The sequence below is a fragment of the Ambystoma mexicanum genome, chromosome 2q (assembly GCF_040938575.1).
Source record: "Ambystoma mexicanum isolate Mex_15411 chromosome 2q, UKY_AmexF1_1, whole genome shotgun sequence".
NCBI classification, from domain to species: domain Eukaryota; kingdom Metazoa; phylum Chordata; class Amphibia; order Caudata; family Ambystomatidae; genus Ambystoma; species Ambystoma mexicanum.
In genome coordinates, this window is record NC_090924.1 from 1414110172 (window position 1) to 1414132108 (window position 21937).

Sequence of the window (21937 nt, forward strand, 5' to 3'; positions counted from 1 at the left end):
GCCTGCACTCACTGGGTGTCAAATACGGACTAATCATTCTTGCCCAACTTAAGGTTTACCATAAGGGTACATCGTGCATTTCACAGATCCCAAGGAGGAGTGGAGTTGGGCCGAGAGGCACATAGATGGCGACTGAAGCCCTGGAAGGGGGGGGGGAGAGATCGCAATAGACCACATCCACCCACCCAACATGGATTTGCAACAGCAGCAACAAATTGAGAATCAGCACCAAGAAAACATATAAGGAGCTACAACAGCTAGTGAAGATGTCTGAAACATTGCACAAGTAACGCAACGGAGCTCACACTCCATAATGGAAACTAAAACATAAGACATATCTAGGCTGGCGGCCGACCGAACAGCCGCCCCCACAAACCAAGGCAACGAATCAAAAGTTAAAGGTTTAATTCGTTGAATGTTTATATTGGGTCGACAGATGCTTCAGTTGGGGGTGGAGTATGGGGTGGGGGGAGTTGAGGATGACGTTTTTTTCTGTTTTCAATATTTAGCATGCAAAGACATGATGAGTACACTGTACAGATCAAACGCGGTACAACTGCCGCGTGTACAACCGAGGAAACACATGCACGAATCTACACCCCAAACAGCCAATGGCACCTGAGACTAATTCAACCCAAAGAAGGCTCAAACTCCTGTCATGGAATGTGAATGGGCTGGAATCCAGTATCAAAAGAAGACTTGTACTGCAGCACCTAAATAGACACTCCCCAGATATAGCCTTTCTGTCCGAAACACACCTTGTAGGAAATGTGTGCAAATTCTTCCAAAGATCAAACTACCGCACAGCAGTGCACGCTGGTTTCTTCATGGGTGCGAGAGGGATGCTCATACTAATCCATAAAAGACTTCCGCTTGTGATCACGCACAAGCTACAAAACAGAGGAGGCTGCTGAGTACACATCCAAGCAACGCTATGGAGCCAAACCCTAGCACTCATGGCAGTATACTCCCCGCCACTTCTTCTTAATGAGCTGCAAACCGAAATTACCCCCATCCTGGCAGCAAACCCCGCAGACACATGGGTGTTAGGAGGGGACTTCAATGAAGTCATGAACAATATCCTCGATCGCACGCACTTGAGAGCCAGGAATCCCGCCACCACTACCAAATTGGCTTCCTTCGTGTCAGCATTGGGCCTGTGTGACGCGTGGAGAGACCTGCACGCTGAGGTTCGACAGTATTCTTTCCATTCTGGGGCCCACGCCTCGGTGTCCAGAATAGACTACTTCTTCTTACCATGCCAAAATATTCATAAAGTATGCAGCGCATTCTTCTGCGGGGGTCTCCGACCACTCCCCAATGGTACTCGAACTGGAAACGGCAAGACCATGACCTCCCCCCTTGTGGCGGCTGAACACCTACTACTTGGGGTTCCCGGACCTTCAAGAAAAGATGGAGGCAGCTACTTCCAACTATTTTGAATTGAACGCAGGCTCGGTTGACGATCCCAATACACTTTGGGAAGCATACAAACCAGTCGTACGCTGTGAAATCATCTCATGGACATCGGCAAAAAAGAAGGTACAACGCGAGAGAATCACTGAAGCCGAAAGCGAAGTCACGTCCAAGGAATTAGATCACATTGCCAGAGACACCCCGGAGATGAACAGAGCCCTTATAATGGCACAGAAGAAGCTCCACAATTTAGCCTTAGACTGTGCCAAAAAGGCACATATTGCTATGAAAGCACATCTGTACGAGATGGGGGAAAAAGCAGGCAAAATGCTCGCGTGGCTGGAAAAGCGCGACAGAGGACAACAGAAGGTGAAGTGCATCAGAACCTCGAATGCAGATCTTGTCTACTCCGATGCGGAGATTGCGGAACGTTTTGCAGAATTCTACGAGGACCTTTACAAACCCCCCATCAATGCTGTAGTCAGCACCATACTGAACGACATTGACCTCCCAACACTTACCACAGAACAAGCTACCACTCTAGAAAACAAAATTACGGCTGACGACATATCAACAGCCATTGCCCAACTCCAAACAGGCAAGAACCCAGGTCCCAATGGGTTCACACTTGACATCTGGAAAAAGCTGAACCATCTAGAAATACCCACTCACTTGCTCAACATGTTCAAACACTCCCTAGCCAAGGGCGAACTCCCACCAGACGCCCATTCAAACGTGGTCTACTTTCTTAGGCGATTGTGGCTCTTGACAAGCCGGCTCTTTAATACTTTCAGACTCACCGGACAGACCTCTGCGCCACCACTTTACTCCGGCTCTTCGTTACGAGGCCAGGGTCTCACCACTTGCCCCTCTGGCATTCCTGGGCTGCCTCACCGGCAGGGGGGAATGAGCTTTCACATATACAGGTTCTGCGGGGCACCATCCCGCCTCTCGGCTCCCTATCACGGACCCTTCTTGGCTCCCGGGAGAGACAGCTCCCGTGCCATGCTTCTGCCCTTTCGCACAGCAGCTCCTCAGAGTCTCGGCCTCCCGGGCTCTGGCCCTGGGCAGTTGTGGCAACTTGGCTATCATCCCAACTTGCTCTCCTGCTTGCTCTCTTACTCACTCATACACTTGTGTCAGACCACACCTTTTATAGTGAAAAGGCCAGTCAAGTGGTGTCAGGTGTGAATGATTACTATTGAATGCCAGACCCTGCCTATTAGTGGGACAACCGGAGTTCTTGTTATGGTAGGTTTCCCTTATTTTCCCCACTTGCAGGGTCAAGCTCACCTGTGCACATTGCAGTCACGCAGATCGTCTGCATGCATGCTGGTAGTCGTGATTTTGAATCACAATGCAAAGTCGATTTGTGTGACATGTACAGGCCGCACCTGAGGTGAACGGTAACAGGTACCCATTCTTCACCCCATACAGGCGACGCCGGCTATCCCCTGAAGAGGTGGCTCCTAACCCCTGTACGGAACCCACAGAACTGTCAGGAAGAGGACTATAATCGTGCACATACCCGTACCCGTGTCGTGAGAGCAGGCATTTGGCCTTTCGAAGACACAGCTCTGGTGCCTAAGCGGGCCAGGTGAGGGTCTTCTGTACGGCCATGACAAAGTGCCGAAGATAACCATGGCATGTGTAATGCAGCACAAAATGTGCATCAGACGGAATGTGCCTATGCCACCTGACATTGACATGCAACCACCAGATGAGGATGATGATGTTGGGGATGAGGATGGGTGAAATGGTCCGCCAGGACATGCAAGAGGCGATGGCCAGGAGGGACACGATGTGCGTCAGCATCTGATGTATCAAATGTTATGAGATACAAGGGAGAACTATTATGGATGGAGATGGGTATTGTTGCCCTATTGTATGTGGTGAGGCCCACAAAGGATGCTGTCCCCAATAAAGTACACATACACAATGATGAAGACCAAGCCTGTGTTTCAACTTTTCAACAGTGTATTGTGATCAAAATGTGAACAAAAAGTGCATGGCCCTAACTGTGCAAACACCCTTTCCTCCCTCCCCCCACAACACTCCCAAAAACACCCTTTCCCCCTTCCCCCCACGACACCCCCATGTGAGGCTTATAGTGTGTAGGAGTCCTGCTCCACATGTGCCAGCAAGTTCTTGCTGGCCCTAATTCTCATGGTCTTCTCCGGCATTGGGTGGTTGGGATGGCGTGTGCCTCATGGTGCGTAGAGGGCCGCCGGGGGCTTGTTTGACGTGAACTCGCAGAGGAGGAGGTGCCCGGTTGATCCTGTGGTGGGGGGTGGGGTATTGTCGCTCCATGGCGTCCACAATACGTGTGAGGGCCTGCCTAAGTTGGGCCATTTCCTCACAAATCCGGTTTGTGCAGGCCTCCATGCCCTCCCTTGTCTGGCTTGCATACGACCTAACGTCATCCTCAGACGGGCTGCCTCTGCCACATGCTGGCCAACCAGCTCAGTGATTTCAACCTGCCTCTGACTGATGGTTGCAAGGTCATGTTGACTGGGTCCAGCTGTTGGGGTGGCTGCTGCGCCCTGGTCCATGCCTCTGGCATCAGGTGAGGACACCTGAGGGCTCCATCCCCCTTCCACAGTTTTGTTGCCTGATTCTACATGGCTACCTGATTGTGATAATGGCCTTGAGCTTGGCTCAATGGACCGTGGTGGGCTGGGGGTCTGGCTTTGATTCTGAACGTCAATTGCCTCCTCCACGTCCGAAAGCGGCGCAGTGGCTGCTGCCTCACCAGTGGAACTGGTAGCAGCAGAGTGCGGGCCCTCCGTGCTGGTTTCCAATGTCATGGGGTGCACTGCGGTGGGTGGAACAATTGCAGCAGCCGTGGCCTGAGGCTGTGTAGAACTGGTGCTCTTGCTGCCTTTGCCCCTCTGCTGCTGATCACTCCTTCCGGTTCCCCTTGAGGTGGTGGCGGTGTCCCCTCTCTCATGTGTCCTGGGCTTTTTCTTTGCTGGGGGAGCAGGTGTCACAGTGCCCGGTTCATCAGTGTCTGTCTGTGATCCTGTAGAGGACAAAAATAGGAAATATCATTGTTTATGGTTCTACGTGCCTTATGCAGAATGTTTACGTCATGCCGCTCTATGCATTGGGGCCTCTTTATTTTTGATTCCGGTAATGGGGATGTCGGGTGGGTCATGCATGAATGGGCCTGTGTTGCACGTGTATGTGGTGATGCGTGCATGTAGATTTGTGGCTGGATCGATGGCCTGATTATGGACTCATATTTGGGGGGGCCCATCACCCTTCACTGTGCATTGTTTGATGTAAACACTCGCCTCCATCTGATGAAGTGGGCGCACCATGCTCCATGTCTTCGACACACTCGATCGATTCCACACCAATTGTGGTGGCGCAGTTCTCCTCCCACTCCCGGAGTTTTATAGGGGAATCAGCGCCACCTCCTGTGGCCATTGCCAGCTTGCGATTCACAGCCAGAATGTTTCGTACACGGACCCGTAGGTCGTCCCACCGCTTTCGGCAGTCCTAGACAGTGCGGGTGGTGGTGCCCACGCACTGACTTTGTGGGCAACCTCTGCCCAGATGGCCTTTTTCTAGACAAGGGTCTCCCGCCGCATGTCATTTGTAAATACTACATTGGCATTTGCCACAAGTGTCTCAGTAAGCATGATCAGCTCCTCGTCGCTGAACTTTTCTTTTCGCTGGCGATCAGCGCCTTTCTTGACGGCCTTGGGCATCTTTGCGCTATCTGGGATGATTTTGTGTTGGAGTCTTGTGGAAAGAGTTCCTGGATGCAGAGGATGGCAATGGATTGTGTTTTTAAAGATGGCCGCCCTGCTCCTTCCCGTTCCTGTGCGATGACGCTATTTCTGGTTCCGCAATTTAACTGTCACCGCTAATAGCGGTGATCGCTAATAGCGGTGACCGCTATTTGCATGTAGAGTGAGGGCAGAGGTGCTATCAGCACTTTCGTCGAAGCCGGTAAGGGACTTTTGGGGTCTTTAGCGGAATGACGGTAGGGTCATTATCGGCATGGCGCTATGCTCGTGTCCGCATACTCGTAATGGTACGCTATTAGCGCCCTCTTGCCAAGGCGGACACGCTAATAGCGCCATGCCGGTAAATGTTGACTTTTACCGCACAACGTGTAATGAGGTCCAATGTGTTTTATTTTGCTTAGGGTTATTTGTTGTATTATTCTAACTGTACATAATTATATTAATCTTTGAGCTGCCCCCTAGACCTACCCTATTCAACCTGCTATTAACTATTAGGCTTGCCCTGACACTCATTGTATTGCACTTCACCTAGATTGTAAACTGGGCCAAAGGACCAGTCATGGACTTTAGTTTGTCAGGTGATATAAGTTAATTACCTCAGTTCCATTAAATCTGCCAGACTCCAGGCATGGATTCCAGGTCTTGAGGGAGACTGGAGGTTCAAACTCCAGGAAGGGCTGGATGGACTCCCATGTGAAGTTGAAGCCATGGATGCCATCTTCAGGGAACACGATGATCTGCACACCCTGTGTTCAGATTAGAAGGAACAGAAGAGGTTAAGAAAATTTGAATTGCTACTGTGAGAAGCCTGCTCAGTGCTCCACCATCGGTAATACCACAGCAACCTATGGCTTGTTTCAAAACGTACAACTCAAATAAATGTAGCGACTACAAGTACTCTATCCTATCAGAAGGGATGGACAGTAAGTAAAATAAATATTCACTGGGGATGGAATAGGATTAACATTATTTACTGGGAACAAACTGCAAGTAAAGCAATTCAATTGGGAAGGACAACAATCAACAACATTCACTGTGGGAGGATTACATAATGTAACTGGTGCATTACTAGAGCACAAGCTCACATCCCCAGGGAGTTTCTTGTGCTATAAAACTGTAAGAGATGTTTAATGATATAGCCTATTGGGGATCCACAAAGACGCCAAACATGATCTCATGTTGAACCAAGTTTTATTTAACACGCAAAGGTGCTCTCCTGGGTAAAACCCAAAACAAGGCATCAAGATAGTCCCTACTCAACAGTTCTAACTGTACCAGGGTTTCCTTATAAAGTTCCGAAGGGTTCAAGGTGCTACCCCCCTCCCTGTCACTCGGATCCATGTCTTTGCCTCAACACTTTTGCAACCGATGGGCACTAGCATCGGTGTATTAGCATCATTGGATGTGCCACTTTTTCTTTCCTATGCTACATTTCTTTCCCATACTCCTTTCCCCATTTTTGTCCATCTGTTTTGCTTGTTTCTTGAAAAAACACAAACTAGCAAAACAGATCCCAGACCCTCTCCCGTATTGCTCTTCCTTTTTTAACATTCCGCCTTCCCATTTTCATATTGGTTTGGCTTGTTTTGTAACTTACCTCCTTCTCCCTCATCTCTCCAAACTCATTCCACTGGCTCCTTCAAAAATTTCTAACTAACTCCAAATTCCTGTTATAACCTCCTATTCCAAACCCCTACACTGCCCGACTAGGACTCAGAGCATATCTAGCCATGTAAGACCTGCCCGTGGGTTGAGCTTTATGTGAGGGACTGCACCCCTAGATGTGTACGTGTAAGAGTCTGTGATTGGCTACTATTAATTGACTCACAATTACTGCATTCCGGAAAGCCCTACCGCCCCTCTTACCTACATACCATAGTTTACCAAGGTTTGCTAGCTAATAAGTAGTGATTTTAGGCGCTTTCTCAAATTTAGATGCTTCTGCATTTACTACTGTAGCCCCAATTTAGGCATTTCTCCCTCTATTCAGCTGTTTCACTCTTGCTGCTGTCATCTCACTGCCACTCACCAGACCCCTCCTTACTCACATACAAGAGCAGCTCTCAAGCACTCCAGAATACACCACATCCAACCTACATCCTTCACCCTCTTTCTGCACCTAGCACCACACTCACCCAGAATCACTCATGCACACTCTGCCTCTCATCCCACACCTCCCAACTCAGGTACACGAGGAGCCTTTGGGGATTCCAGAAGACACCCAATCCACCCTACATCCTTCACCTTTGCACCCTCATTCCTGAACCCAACTTAAACACTACAAAACCTTTTCACCTCTGACCCTCCACGCAAACCCTACACACTTACCAACTCAACACCACCGCCGCACTCCACACACCCTCCAGGTCTGCTACCAGAGGACTCGCCCTCTGCCAGCCCCCCTCCAAACTACTTCGGCAGACCCTCCACTCATTTCCAATCCTTATTTCCCAGCCACCTTCAGAGAAAACCCACAGCCTCCCACAACCTCTCAGCGCCCACCCTCCAACTCTCAGACCAGACAGGCACACTGGTGTACCCAGAAACAACTGAACACTGTACCGCTCTCAGCAACCCCAGCACAACCCCTCCCCACTGTCCCACATCTCCACCCCGCTTTCCCAGGCGGAGGTCATTCTCCCACTCACAGCATCCATCTTTCAGACCAGAGATGCCGTTGGGCATTCCAAAAAACATTACCCCGCCGCCAGCACAATTCTTGCGCCAACCTTCGGGAACACACCCTTCACCTCTCTCACCCTGCTCCTGTCCCTCACCCCCACAGCTAGAGCCCCAGGGACCACACTGTGTCACACTCAGTCTATTTATCATATGAGGGGAGCCCCCTCCTTCAGCCCAATTGCCCCACCTCCCCTCCCACACCATCCAACCACAAACCCTCCCATGACACACACCTACGACCCATCCTACTCCCTCTCCAACACCACCTCAGAGTAATCCCGGGGGTGCTGCGACAGCCAGCGCCCAACCTCATGCCTCCCCAGGCCCCCTCGGCACTGCTTTCTTCTCCCTTGCCCCAACCACACCTCCCTCGACAAGCATTACACACGAACCGTCCATCCCCTCCAACACTCCTACCACTACCAGAAGACCACCTGTGGCCACCTCCTTCCCCTCTCTCAGCTGTGAGAAACCGGACCATGTCTCACCCGCTAGTCTCAGGGGATCCGTCATCCAGAAGGCCAGGACACGGCCATTGCTTTTGGATCCAGTTCCTGCGGATGGACCAGTGCGGGAGGATCACCTGGAATAAGGGGTCTTCGGAGAGTGGAAGCGAGGCACTGAATGGTGATACACCGTATCTCCTTCCCTGTAACGCCTTTTCCCCATGCTATCAGGATACCTAGGAACTCACCCACCCCCCTTTCCCAACACAAACACTTTCTCACTGACAGTTTACTCTGAGCGACAACGGACTAACACCAGAGCTGTATACCCAACATGTCCCAATGCCATGGACAGACAAGGTCAGGCAATTACTGATCATTACACACACCTAGTATAAATTATAGGGCTCCTGGCGATTCCCTGATCTGCCCAAGTGAATGAAATGATAATGTACAAAAATGATCAGGGCGTCCTGAATGGACGAAAAAACTCTCGTGACTACAAGAGGTTTAGTAAAATGCTTTCCTCATGTTGAGTTTTACAATAATTTAGAATTTGTTGCCTATTACACAATAATCCTAGTTACACAGGACAAAACACATATATATATATATGAATTGATGAAAACGGCAACGAGATCAATGCACATATGGGAAAGCAACAAATATTTTTCACAATACCCAGAGCAGGTGGGAGACATTTCATCTATTGGGAGCAAAATTCTTATAATATTTGCTGATTCAAACAGCTTCAAATTTACAATGTTAACATTTGACACTATAGAAGGAATTGTCGACACTGGTGTGTTTCCGCCACTTTTAGCAGATCTGAGATGCTTAAGGTTGGGCTGCCTTCATCAGGACGGAAAAAGAAATGAGGCGGCACTGAATGATGGATTCTGTGTGTATCTGTGAAGTATTAAAGGGTGGTGATTGAGTTTGGGTGAATCATTGGTTACTTATTGAGCTATTATTGCTTCTAATTAATGAAGAGACCCCAGAGGGACTTACAGTGAGAAACATTGTTACACACGGTATAGAAATGACTCCACTAGTGGTGGTTGTAGAGGGCCCCGGTAAGGCTGGGAATAAACTGTCAACAAAGCCTGACAGTCTGTTGGGGCAAAACGAGGGCCATCTTAGTTTACCCAAGAATCGTCTAAAGGTGCGACTACACTGTGTAAAATCTAGTAGTGATACGTCAATGCTGTAAAGAGTCTTTGAATCCCAACTGCGCATCGTAGGTGAGCGCCACACATCAAATGGATTAGGAGATTCCTACCGCACTCTCCAAAAAGACCATGGAGAATAACATTGTATCTTACTCAGATGAACATTAGCAAAGACTTCTGGGCACATCTACCACATTGAATATGGACTAAGGACCATTAGCACAAGGTGTTTCAAAAGATGAAGTCGATACCATCAATCAGAAAACTGAAATGCATTGGAAATTCATTCTGGAATATCTGAAAGCTGGGATTATCCCAGAGGGCTTACAAGTAAGAAATATCCTGCGTGTGTTTATAGACAACCCCAAGTTCAAACTCAACTTTAGCATTGCCGGAAACAAAGGTAGCCGAGACTGGCTCATCTTGGTCATAGATATGGCAGGCGAGGAATGCAAAATATAAGGAGAACTAGAAGAGATAGAGCAGCGTTTCCTCGACAACCTGTCTAATCAAGACGCCAAAAATAAATTAGAAAAATCGGAAGTCTCCATATTCAATTGGTTACTATAAACAAGAAAGTACAAAAACTCAGAAAGATTTACATAACTACAGCAAAGAAAGAATGTACCCCTAGCTACGAGAGTTTCTACACCGACCAAAAACAGGAAGGACTTAATAGACAGATGTGTAACGTTCTCAGGCACATCAGCATCATCGAGCAACAGGAATCCTGGTCCCTCTGGTCGACAAATGCAGCACCCTTTTTTCAAAGTGGAGGACAACAGGGAGGACCCAAACGGAGACCGGTGCCATCAGGACAACACATGCGGGCGCAGCAGTGGTACACGAACCAATGAAGCATGACACCATCCCCATTTTCAACCTATCGACACATCCCATCACAGCGACAGAAAAGGCCTCTCTTTTGTCCCAGCCTCAAAGGCAAAACTTTGAGACAGAACTAAAACTCAATAGATTCTATAGAAATACCAGGCTGAAATACTTATTTAAGGTTTACCTTCCAGAACATCAAAATAATGAACAAAGGGAAGAAAACGCAGCTATCCACACAAGCTTCAACACGACAGGATGCAAGACAAAATCCATCTTCAACCCCCCACCGCAAATAATTCCAGCGGAATTTGAGGTTTTTGAGAAACTAGTTGCCAAGACCATCCTGGGTGACATAAAAAAGAACAGCCATTATCAAGGCAACCTCTCCAAAGAAGAGAGACTAAGAATGTGAAAGTTTATGCTCAGACAGAGAGGCCTATCTGAAATGAAACCACAATCCCACTGTACGACTCCAAGAGGAGATACAGAGTCTAACACGCCATGCAGAACAAGGCTGGATCTGTCTGTGAGGATGAAAGGATTGTTCTAAACAAAACACATCCCCGAACTTCAGCTTTCTACATTCTCCTGAGGTCCATAAGAACGCGACCAATCCGCCTGGCTGTCCGATCGTTTCAGCCTGTGACCGACTCCTGGAAGTCCGATTATTGCTGTACACAACATTTTCTTGAAACCCTTCGTCACTCGCATGATGTCTTATATAAAGGACATCACGGATACCTTAAACATTCTAAGCAACATCAATTCACCGGAAACCTGCATCGTAGCCACCCTGGATGTTGAGGCACTGTTAGGGAGAATTCTCATTCTATGGCTAATTTCCCTTACCTAGTGAGTCCATCAGCAGCTTTGCTGGATTTCTGGAGTTTATTTTTTCCACTTGGTAAGAGTGTGAGCTTTTCTCCCACTCTACCTGTGTTTTTCCATGTGTATTTCATCTGTTTTTGTGATTGTGGACTCTGGAGTACATCACTTCAGTAGCCCCACTCATTTGTGTGTTACACAGCACCTTCAGTGCAGTGACACAGGGTTGTCGTTTTGACTTCCCACCAGCTCCATTCCTGGGGCCGACTACTGTCCCCCAGAAAAGGGTAAAGTTACCATTAACTTTACATAGTCATTTAACCACAGATCCAGTACACCCCATCTTATATGGAGTATTGGAAAGGGTTAATTTTTAGCCCTTTTTATCTGTACCTCTTCGAGCACTGTTTCGCTCCCTTAACATTAAGACTTAGCTGGTGGCAGTGGTATCTACCCTAATTTTCCTACGGCAATTATATTACATAACGTGGTATTGTTTTAGGCTATTTTAGTAGCCTTGAACTTTAAACCCGCTAGCCCAAATACTTTTTATTTCGGCTCCGGTTGGGTTTAATCGCCATTTCTTTTTGTTAACATCCTTCTTGGGTATTTCTTTGTGCGGCAAACCAGGTGTGTCTCCTTTGTTCGCCGACCTTTGGCTGGCTTCTGACCAGAAGCCCTCCTTTGGCGTCTGGGTGTCTAGGCTGGCTGAATGTGAGGGAGGGGTGTAGTCACCCCCTGCACAGGGTCTCCTTGGAGACCCAAGTCGCACTTTGTATTGATTGGCTGAGGTGGTTGTCTGGACTGGACAACCTCACTACTGAGTGATTGACAGCCAGGCTGTGTGAATGGGGGATTTTGGCATAAAAGGCAGGACTCTTGAGCTAGAAGGCAGAGTCGACACTGGAACTACAAGGAACCAAAGAGAAGCGGAGAAGAAGACAGCTGCTGCAGATCCTCGGCAACTGAGCATCTGCTCCATTGACACTGGCGCAGGCCTATTGACTTTAATCTGTATCATTGAATAAGTCCTTGAGTCTCCTTGCCTTGAAAAAGTATTGCCTATGATTTTTATTCACTTTTCCCTTGTTTGAAATTCTTAAGTACAAAGTGTGTTTTAACTTCGTGAGCATTTCTATCCGCGGGTACGTGTTAGTATCGCAACACCGGTCTGTCAAACCCTAATGTACTTACCTTGAATTTACTGAAGCAAGCAGAATTGGTTGTGTGTCGTGTATTTTACGTGTGGTTTTGAATTTATAGAAGTATTGTGTTTTATAAACAGATGGTTTAAAAATAAATGTCCTTATATTTTTTACCTGAAACCTTGAGTCAATGTTTGCTTGAGTCACAGTCATTGTGGTCCTTTGTGTAATCTCTGCTACTGCTCATATACTCTTGAGATAAGCCTGGCTGCTCCGCTACTGCTACCACTACCAAATTAACATAGTAGTACAGGCTTGTACAAAAGGTGAACTTGTATTACCACTTGTAGTCTTAACTGTGTGTAGGGGTGCCTAAGGGCGCTGCACAGGATTCTGCCAAACAGGCACTATATTCGCCCATTCCCCAACGGGAAGGCCTTGAGGCTCTTCGCACCATCCTAGACACCAGACGAGATAACCAAACAGTACCAACAGATTTCATCTTGGAGTGTATCAGACTCGCAATGACCAAAAAAGATTTCCTTTTCAAAAACCAGCTTTTTAGACAAACCAAGGGTGTGAGCATGGGAGCAACTTTCGCCCCAGATATAGCCAACCTGTTCATGGCCCAATATGAATCAGACCACATGTACTCTGACTCGAATCCTTTCAAGGGCCACATTCTCGTGTGGCGTCGGTACATCAATGATGTCCTCCTAATCTGCACAGGATTAGCTAAAGAACTTGTTTTGTTCCATCAATGGCTTAAGTCCTGCAACAGACACATTAAGTTCACAATTCACTGGGATTCTGACTCCATCAATTTTCTCAATCTTCACATTTACAGATCGGGCGCCACACTAAAAATAGAACTATTTTGCAAGAAAACAGATGGGAACAGTCTTCTACACTTCTCCAGTTACCACCCGATGGGTCTCAAGTACAATCGCCCCTACGGACAGTCCCTGAGAATCAGGAGAAACGTCACTGATTAGACAAACGTTTTACAACATGCAGAAAATCTCCAACAAAGACTCATTGACAGGGGGTATCCCAAAAAAAAGCGATAAGGATGTCCAAGAAGAGGGCCGGAGACACGTGCAGGGAAACAGGTCTAGCATCCAAGACACAAGGACCCTTAGAGAGGTTGGCTCGTGTCACCACATACAGCCCATTGAGCAATTTGATGAAAAGCAATATCAACAAACATTGGTATTTGATCAAGAACAAAGGAACCCTCTCAAAGAAACCATTTGCCTTCAAGAAAAGCTGTAACCTCAAATAAAGATTGGTCCACACCTACATTGTACCGGCAAAATCAACAAACCACTGCAACACTGTGAGGCCCGCCACCGGTAAAAGGCCACTACAAATGTGGCTGCTGCGTGGCGTGCACATATACCGAAACTAGAAAGGTCTTTGAACACACCACCATTTTATGGGAACTCCAAGAACATAACTGCAACAGCAAAATGATCATCTATGTGATAGAGTTCCCATGTGGTATACTTTACATTAGCAAAATTATCCGGGCAGTAAAGCATTGCATCTCGGAGTACCGCTCCTGTATCAAGAATCAAGTACCAGACAAACGTCTGGTTGAACACTACGTTATCAGAAAACACACCAACTCAGAACTAAAATGGTTTATTCTTCAAATGATCTCCCCGCAGAAAAAAGGAGACATCAACAGAGAACTGACCAAACTCGAACAAATGTGGATACATCGTTTAGACACTGTAAACATTTCCTAGCGGCCCGATAACTTTGCTCCGTGCCCCGCTTCATTTGTGTAGGTTTTATTGACTTCTTCTGTTCACTCTACTGCATTAGAGTCTTTGTTCACTAATCTCTTAACATTTTCTGTAACAAGACACTACGACATAGAAAATGTCTATAATTGTGTGTCACCAAGAATCATTGCTAGCAAATTACCATTCTGGAACCATGTGGGCATGTTGTGTTATACCTGCTATACTTGTGGCACACAGGAGTCCATTCAGATCTCTGTCTTTTTCCACACGCTCCCTTTACCCAGAGAAACCCAGCTACTCACATCGGGCCCCTATTAGGGGCTCTGGTGCTCATTACAGGGGGAGTACATACTCTCATGCATAGGACGCCTTGAAAATTATCTCCAGTGTCAAATCTTTATTAGTCCCTGTGAAAGGGTTAATATGGAAGAATTGGGTCAGGAGGGCTTGTCGGACAACACCAGGCATCGGGGCAGTAAAAGGTTAAAAGCTGATAAGAAGGACATTCTTGGGGGGCTTGATGGACAGCTGATACAACCAGTAGGACAGAATGTAGAGGGGGCCTTTTTTTCCAATAATTTTTTCTTTTCGGTTGACAGGAATCAGCTGTTGAAGGAGACAATGTTAGCTATGAATGAGCATACTGATACGTGAGGAGTGAAAGAATTAAAGAGTTTGTGTGTTCAGAAGTTGTTTCAAAGGTTTAACCTTCAGCCTCGTTGGGCTACAAAAATAAGTTAAGAAGTGTAAGCCGTGCCACCGAGAGAGAGGTTGGCGGGAGGCCAGAAGCAGAGAGCAGACTATCACCAAAGCGAGTCAGCTCCACAGACTGCAAGGCCCGTCTCTCCTGCCCACGCTCAGAGGCCGCTGAGGAAAGGAGGCGGGCCTGCCCAGCAGCCGTCATCGAGCGAAGTCAGCTTTGGGGGCGTGTCAAGCTTTCCGCTCGCTGCAACTTGATCAGCTGAGCAGCGCCGAGCCCGTAGTACGGCTGTTGCGAAGGTCGTAACTGACAAAGCCGAAACTGACAAACTGAAAGTAGAAGGCGGGGAAGATTATCCGACGCACGAAAACCTCGCATTGGCAGAACAGCGGTGGCGATCCAGAGATAAGTAAGGAGAAGGACCAAGAGAAAGGATGATGATCGCATGAAATATCTACGAGCAGAAAATGTCTAAAGGGAAGTTGTAAAAGCTCTATGTCTTTAAATGGGAAGGGTACCATTTAGAGACATGTTATTAAAATGAGAAGACCGGCTACAGGTCAGCATTATTGAGAGGGTCAGAACAGGGAAGAGATCCAAGGAATCCAAGTGTAAGAAAGGCCCATAAGAACTGATTCCCAGATTTAAGACCAACAATTCTTTGCATGAGAGGGACAAAGGAAGGCTCCATATAAAAAATTACACTGTGTTACTCTGACACCGGAGAAGACTTAAGAGCTTTTCAATCCAGTTAAAAGTCAATAAACTCCTTATAAGTTGAACTCATATTGGTATGTTGTCGTTTACCCCACCACGAAATTGTGACAGTCCCACATGTAATTTTGTCCACACATGGATGAGGAATATGGAATTGACAATAATAGGATTTGTCTAAACCATTCCACAATATCCACCATTTCAGCATCATGCGCTGGTGTTATTTCATAAAAATTCGCCATCCCGCACCGGCAATGGGTCTGTGTTCACAATGAGGGAGAGCTGACACGGATGCCGGCTCTCTCACTGTTTCAAAACGTCTGCCATGTTGCACAGCGCTGTAATAGACAACAAATATGTTGCCATTGGCAACTGACCCCTAAGGCGTTCCTCCTTATGGCACAGACACGGCAGTTCTCGCACTGACACCGACGGAAGCGCATTCGCGACGGCTGCACGATTGACTTGCAGCAATTTCCAAAATCGCGGTAAGCAATGTCAATATAGTTATGCACGCATGATTCCTGGGTTAATCAAATGCGCACAAGCAGATTGCTGAGCATGTATCTGCCGAAACAGATACCCCGAGCCAGGCTTTTCCCACTAGAGTGATACTGTATGCATATGGGTAAAACCGGTATTGTGCCACACTTACACAGCGTTTGTGCAACGGGCTGAACATGTATCTGCCGGAACAGAGGCATGTCGAGTCAGTCTTTCACACAAGAGCGACACACATAAACAGTGTTTGTGCACCGGCCCTCTCTGTTTCTTCTTCCTAGTGCTGAACCTTTACTTTTGGTCTACACACGATGCGCATGCATGCACTTTAGTCAACGCATCATGGGACGTGCTAACTATGTAGGAGGCAATCAATTTATTTGGTCCCCATGACTATCCACACCACCCACCATGGGAAACCATGCATAGACAGAGCACTACACATCACAGCTCACCTACGATGCGCAGCTGTGATTCAACCACTCTTTGGCATTGACGTATCACTACTAGATTTTATACGGTGTAATCGCACCTTTAGGCGATTCCTATCTAGACTAGACTAAGATGACTCTCCTTTTGCCCCAACAGACTGTCGTCCACAAGGCGTTGTTGAGAGTGTATTCCCAGCCTTAATGGGACCCTCTACAACCACTGGTAGAGTCCTTTCTATACCGTGTCTAACAGTTCTTCTCACGGTAAGCCCCTCTGGGGTCTCTTCATTAATTTTTAACGCTTACCTTTGGACTCTGCGGGGGCACCTGGGCTGTGGCACTCTGCTGAGTGGTGCAGTGCTCAGTTGGACCCACCGATACCTCTGGACCTCGACCCACTGCACGGATTCTCACCTAGGCCAAGAGCATTATTTGCCTCCCCAGGCAAACTCCTTTCACCTTTGAGTTTCTTTTATGGTGCTCTCCTTTCTGCTATCAACCGCAGGGGCGCGTCATCTCGTGTGACTCCAGTTACTTCACTGGAGAGTGATGGCCAGTTCAGCTGTGGCTTGCTAGTTTGGCTTTCTCCTTCTTTAGGCTGCTTATCTTTCGGTCTAGAACTAGACCTAATCTCATCCTTGCCCTTTGCTTCAGAGCCATTGGATTGGCAGTTAGTAGACAGTGACACTGGTGTCCTTAAACGGTCCGTGGTGCATTGCGTGCATGTGAGCGATGCTGCGAAGGGTACTGAAACCTTGGAGAAGGTTCCCGCTTATGTGCTGTGCTTTTGAGCGCATTCAGGCTTTCAGAAATGTCCTTAGTAGCTTGGCGGTGTTAATAAGCACATCCACACTTTCAGCTACGTTTTCTGTAGCTTGGCAGTGTTGCGTGATGTTCATAAGCACACTCACGCTTTCAGCAATGTCTTTTGTGGCTTGACAGTATTGCGCGATGTTAATTAGCACATTCACGCTTCCAAATATCCTTTGCACCTAGTTGCGCCGTGCCTGCGTGTGCGTTTGCTTTTCAAATGTTATTTTCTCTGCCCGAGGTCACAGGCATCAGCTAACCTTGATCTCTTTCTTTCCTTTCTTGCAGGTTCAAAGTCAGAGCTGTACGGGAATGGAATGCCGTCTTCTCCGGTGTCCAACAATAGCTGTAGAGGCGGACTGGCTGCTCGGGAAACACGTGGTAAGTAAATGCTGGGATCAGATCTCTCTACGAAGTCAGGAGACGACGGTAAGCGTTACGCTGCTGTAGGCTGTTTAACGCGCAGCGAGGCTGCACACGTGGGTGTGGCTATACATAGAGGCCCATCCAGGCAAACTAGTCAGCTACCCAAATGAATATTAAATGGCTCAACTGTAAGCCCTGTTGGTTGACTCAATGTCCAACTATAGGGGCCATCTTGGAGGAGCTTCTGCCTGTACTGGCATGTTGGCAAAGCAGTGGGAGCACCAATTATGCCACAGCGAGGTTCAGTCTGCCCTCTCCTTGATTGTCTTAGGCCTGCTTGTTATGTGCATATGAGGCTTATGCATGTTTGTGGGGGCCACCCTGGAATTCATGACATAATTAGAAGCAATATTAGTACCCAGCAAGGGTGCAATCAGAATGAAAGGACCATTCTGATTGGCCCTCGACGGGGCATTACCTGGCCGGGAATCCTGCGGATTCCATGCCTTTGTCCCCGGAAGGGGGCGTGGCAGCCCCTCAGCCAATGAGGAGGCTCGAAGTGGGGCCATCCCTGCTCCGAGCTTCCACACGGCTGGAGGCCGCCTTCGTCCCCCGCCAGGAATTCGGGTATTTTTTTTTTTCCACCCACGACCCTTTCCTCCCTCCCCCACTTACCTTCTGCCTGCTTTGTCCCCATGGGGGATGATGGCAGCCTCCAGCCGTGTGGAGACTCGAAGCAGGGCAATCACCGCTCCGAGCCTCCACACAGCTGGAGGATTCCATCGTCCCCCGCTGGGGACTCAGGTACGTTTAGCTCGGGCCTATAACTATGAGTGCCGGGGCATTACCTGAGTCGGTAATTCCCCCGCCGCTCGGGGCCTATTGCTTAAATAGCTCACTAAATAACCAATGATTCACCGAATGGTAGCCAAATGACTCAATCACCAACCTTTGTTTAATACTTCACAGATACACACAGGATCCATCATTCTGTGCCGCCTCATTTCTTCTTCTGTCCTGATGAAGGCTGCCGGTAACACTGTCATTTTGAAGCTGTTTGAATCTGCAAATGTTATACGAATTTGGCCCCCAATAGATGAAATGGGACCCACCTGCTCTGCATGTTTTTGTGAAAACAAATTCTGTTTTCCCATATGTGCATTGATCTCTTTGCTGTTTTCATCAAATCACATATATATTTTGTCCTTTGTAACTAGGATTATTGGATTATTGTGTAATAGGCAACTAATTCCAAATTCTTCTAAACCTCAACGCGAGTAAAGCATTTTACTAAACTTCTTTGAGTCACAAGAGTTTTTAGTCTCCATTCGGGACGCCCTGATCATTTTTGCACATTATCATTTCATTACACACACCTGACTTCTATCACACTTCTCCACACGGATAAAAGGCGGAGCACATAAGCACACTCTGAGCGAGGTAAAGCACACAAGGAAACATCAGTTCTAAGATGGCAGTTTGTACAAGGAGAAAGACGGCGAGACCAGAGAGGATTGTAATGAGGGAAAAACCCTTGACCTCTAAGACAGTTACTTTCGCGAAACATGGAAAGTAAGAAGCCTAAGACCGGGAACTAAAGCAAGTGTTTCAAGGCGCGACAAGGCAAGGGAGGGAAAACAGAGAGAAGACCAAAAACAATCTTACTAGGTCTAGTGACATTCAGATCTTGCAAGTGCAGGGGAGCAGGAAGGGGAGAAGTGCAGGGGGGCGGGTGGGAGGATCTCTAAATGCAGCATAAGGAAAACAGGAAAACAACAATTAGTGCAGCCAACGGGTGGCAAGTACAAGTGTTAGGAGTGCAAAGAACAAGTGTCTGATAAGTGCAGGAGAGGGGGCTGTAGGGTTACAGATAGAGACTACAAGTGCAAGGGGTGCCAAGAGGCATTGTGGGTATGCAGCTGGTCAGGCAGGGACCTGGGCCTGAGTTCAGAGGGTTGTCCGGTGACCAGTGCATGTAACAGGCAGGGGAGAGCAAGAGAGAAGGCAGAAGCCAAGAGGTTGAGGTGCTTCCGGACCCGTAGATGGTTCTGCTCAGGTTTCAGAGACGCTGGGAGGCACCAGCGAAAGAAAGATCTGCCCCCAACTTGTTGCTTGAAGAAGAGACTGGCCCTCAAGGAGTTGGAGGAGAAGGAGTGAAGAGCTCGAATAGGAAGCTATTTCAGTAGAGAGTTGGAGGTATTGCGGTCACAGGCCCCAGAAAGCCTTGTGGACGATGTAGAGGGTCTTGAACTTGATCCTTGCTGCCACTGGGAGGCAATGAAGAGATTTCAGTGCTGGAGAGATACGATCCCTGGACTTGAGGCCGAGGACAAATTTTGCAGTCTTGTTCTGGATGAGTTGTAGAGGACAGAGAGTAGAAGCAGGTAGATTTAGAAAGAGGCTGTTGCAGTAGTCCAGCCTAGAGAGAACCAGAGCTCTTGAGAAAGTGAGCTTCTGGGGGAAAGCGAGGCAGGGAAGAATACCTCTGAGGAGGTGCAGCTGGTAGTTTGACTTCTTAGAGATGTCAAAGATGTGAGGAGAGAGGGAGAGTGTGGAGTTGAAGATGACGTTGAGGTTCTTAGCCTCACAGGTAGGAGTAGGAAGAGGCTCCAGGCTGGCGGCCAGACAGTGAGAGGAAAGTAAGGTAATGGTGAGCTGATGAGCAGGATCTCCGTCTTACTGGCATTAAGGCAGAGATAATTGGAAGCACACCACTCCTGGATTGCGGACAGAATCCGGGATGAGAGGGCGAAAAGGAGGCTGAGGGGAGCGTAAAAGCGAGCAGAGTCTTCTGAATAGCACTGAAAGCTGGAGCAGAGAGCAGCTATGCAGTGGGTGAGAGGTGCCAGGTATTGGTTGAACAGCCGAGGAGAAAGATTACACTCTTGGGGAACACCACAGGTAGAGAGATAGAGAAGAGGAAGGACCCAATGTGTTACTGTCCTTGGCTCCTACAACAAAGACGCGCCAGTAAAGACAGCACAGCTGGTGAGTCAGAGAGACTGATACCAAACCAGCTTGTGTTTGAACCGGGGTTGCAAGCGTCAACATTGTATGAAGAAACCCAAAGAGGACAGTGTGTGAAACGCATGTGATGAACGACGAAAATATAATTGGAAACCAAAGGAGTGAATGAACTTTAGGACGCCAAGTGAAATACTGTACACAGAATCGTCGGGCGCCACGTGGGTGCTCATTTGAAGGTCTCTGTTAGGTATCCAACTGAAAGGTGACTGTATTGTAAAACAAAAGTTTGTATTGAAGTGGTCCTGCAACGGGTCAAGCTAAATCCTGCGCACTTTCGAAAGTCTTCGATAAACCACAGTGAACTACAATTGGTCCGAGCCTCGGTTAGGGAGACTAATTAAAAAAAGGGAAGCATGTGAGCCTAGCTGAGAGTAATCCGGGGTGAACCGTAAGTCACCCAAGAAAACAAATATTCTCTGAACTTTGTAATAACAGGGATCTGAGCCCTGAAGAGGGGGATCCAAGGTGAAGCACCCGAGTTGGATACATGAACCATGAAAAGAACTGTATATCTTAATTTTGTGTACAACAGGCCTTCTGAATCAAGAGACTTTGATGAGAAGAGAGACTTGGGCACAGAAGGCCCTGTTGCTGGAAATCAAAGTGTATCCTTGTGTCGAAGAAGCCAGAGTGTGTGCTTTGCGTGAGTGAAACTCCTTGCCCCGTGCTGAAAATGTGGGGAAGGGAAGCCAACTGTTAGGGAGAATTCTCTCTTTAGGCTGAATTTCCTAACCTAGTGAGTCCCCCAGTAGCTTTGCTGGATTTCTGGAGTTTTTTTTTTTCTCCTGCCAAGAGTGAGACTCTTTTTCTCCCACTCTTGGACATGATTTATGGTGTTCCTTTGAATGTTAATGCGTTTTATGGGCTATGGGGTCCTTTACTCCATAGGGTCTCATGTGTTTTTACTATGTGTGTTACACAGCACCCTCCGTGCAGTAACACAGGGGTGTCATAGTGACAACTCACCATAGACTCCATACCCTGGGACTGACTACTGTCTCCCAGGGCATGTAAAGTCACCACTGGCTTTACTAGTCCCAAATTATTAACAGAAACCAGTACAAACCATCATATTGTGGATGTACTGGTCGGGGCAATTCGATTGCCCCGGGGTCTGTTAGTCGAAGGGGCACGTCTCCGTCCCCCCTGATCGAGTTTTGGCTGGTGGCCGTGGATACGACTTTTTATATTCGACCGCGAATATTTCCCTATGGGATTTTACCATTGTTCGAGGCTACCAACTTTAATTATTTCATTCTCATAGCCTCGAACATACCGCCGGTTTATTTAATTAATATTAATTCGCCGGTTGGTATTTTTTGCCAGGACTCGATTCTAAAATGCCGTTTGTGT

At 47.7% G+C, this 21937-nt stretch overlaps 1 protein-coding gene and 1 long non-coding RNA gene across 4 annotated transcripts in view; one reads left to right on the top strand and one right to left on the bottom strand.

The window, feature by feature from the left end:
• The window catches only part of BTD (biotinidase), a 405811-nt gene that overhangs the window by 52579 nt on the left and 331295 nt on the right, over window positions 1-21937 (bottom strand). For 2 of the 3 annotated variants that reach the window (XM_069648908.1, XM_069648907.1), the window contains one exon: window positions 5771-5920. The exons of the other annotated variant lie outside the window; for it this stretch is intronic. In XM_069648908.1, coding sequence (XP_069505009.1) covers window positions 5771-5920 — 150 coding nt within the window. The remainder of the gene's footprint in view (window positions 1-5770; window positions 5921-21937) is intronic. 3 annotated transcript variants of the gene reach the window in all.
• The window catches only part of LOC138570200 (uncharacterized), a 245499-nt gene continuing 238542 nt past the window's right edge, over window positions 14981-21937 (top strand). The window contains exons 1-2 of the long non-coding RNA XR_011303422.1: window positions 14981-15141; window positions 17480-17572. This is a non-coding gene — a long non-coding RNA (uncharacterized lncRNA). The remainder of the gene's footprint in view (window positions 15142-17479; window positions 17573-21937) is intronic.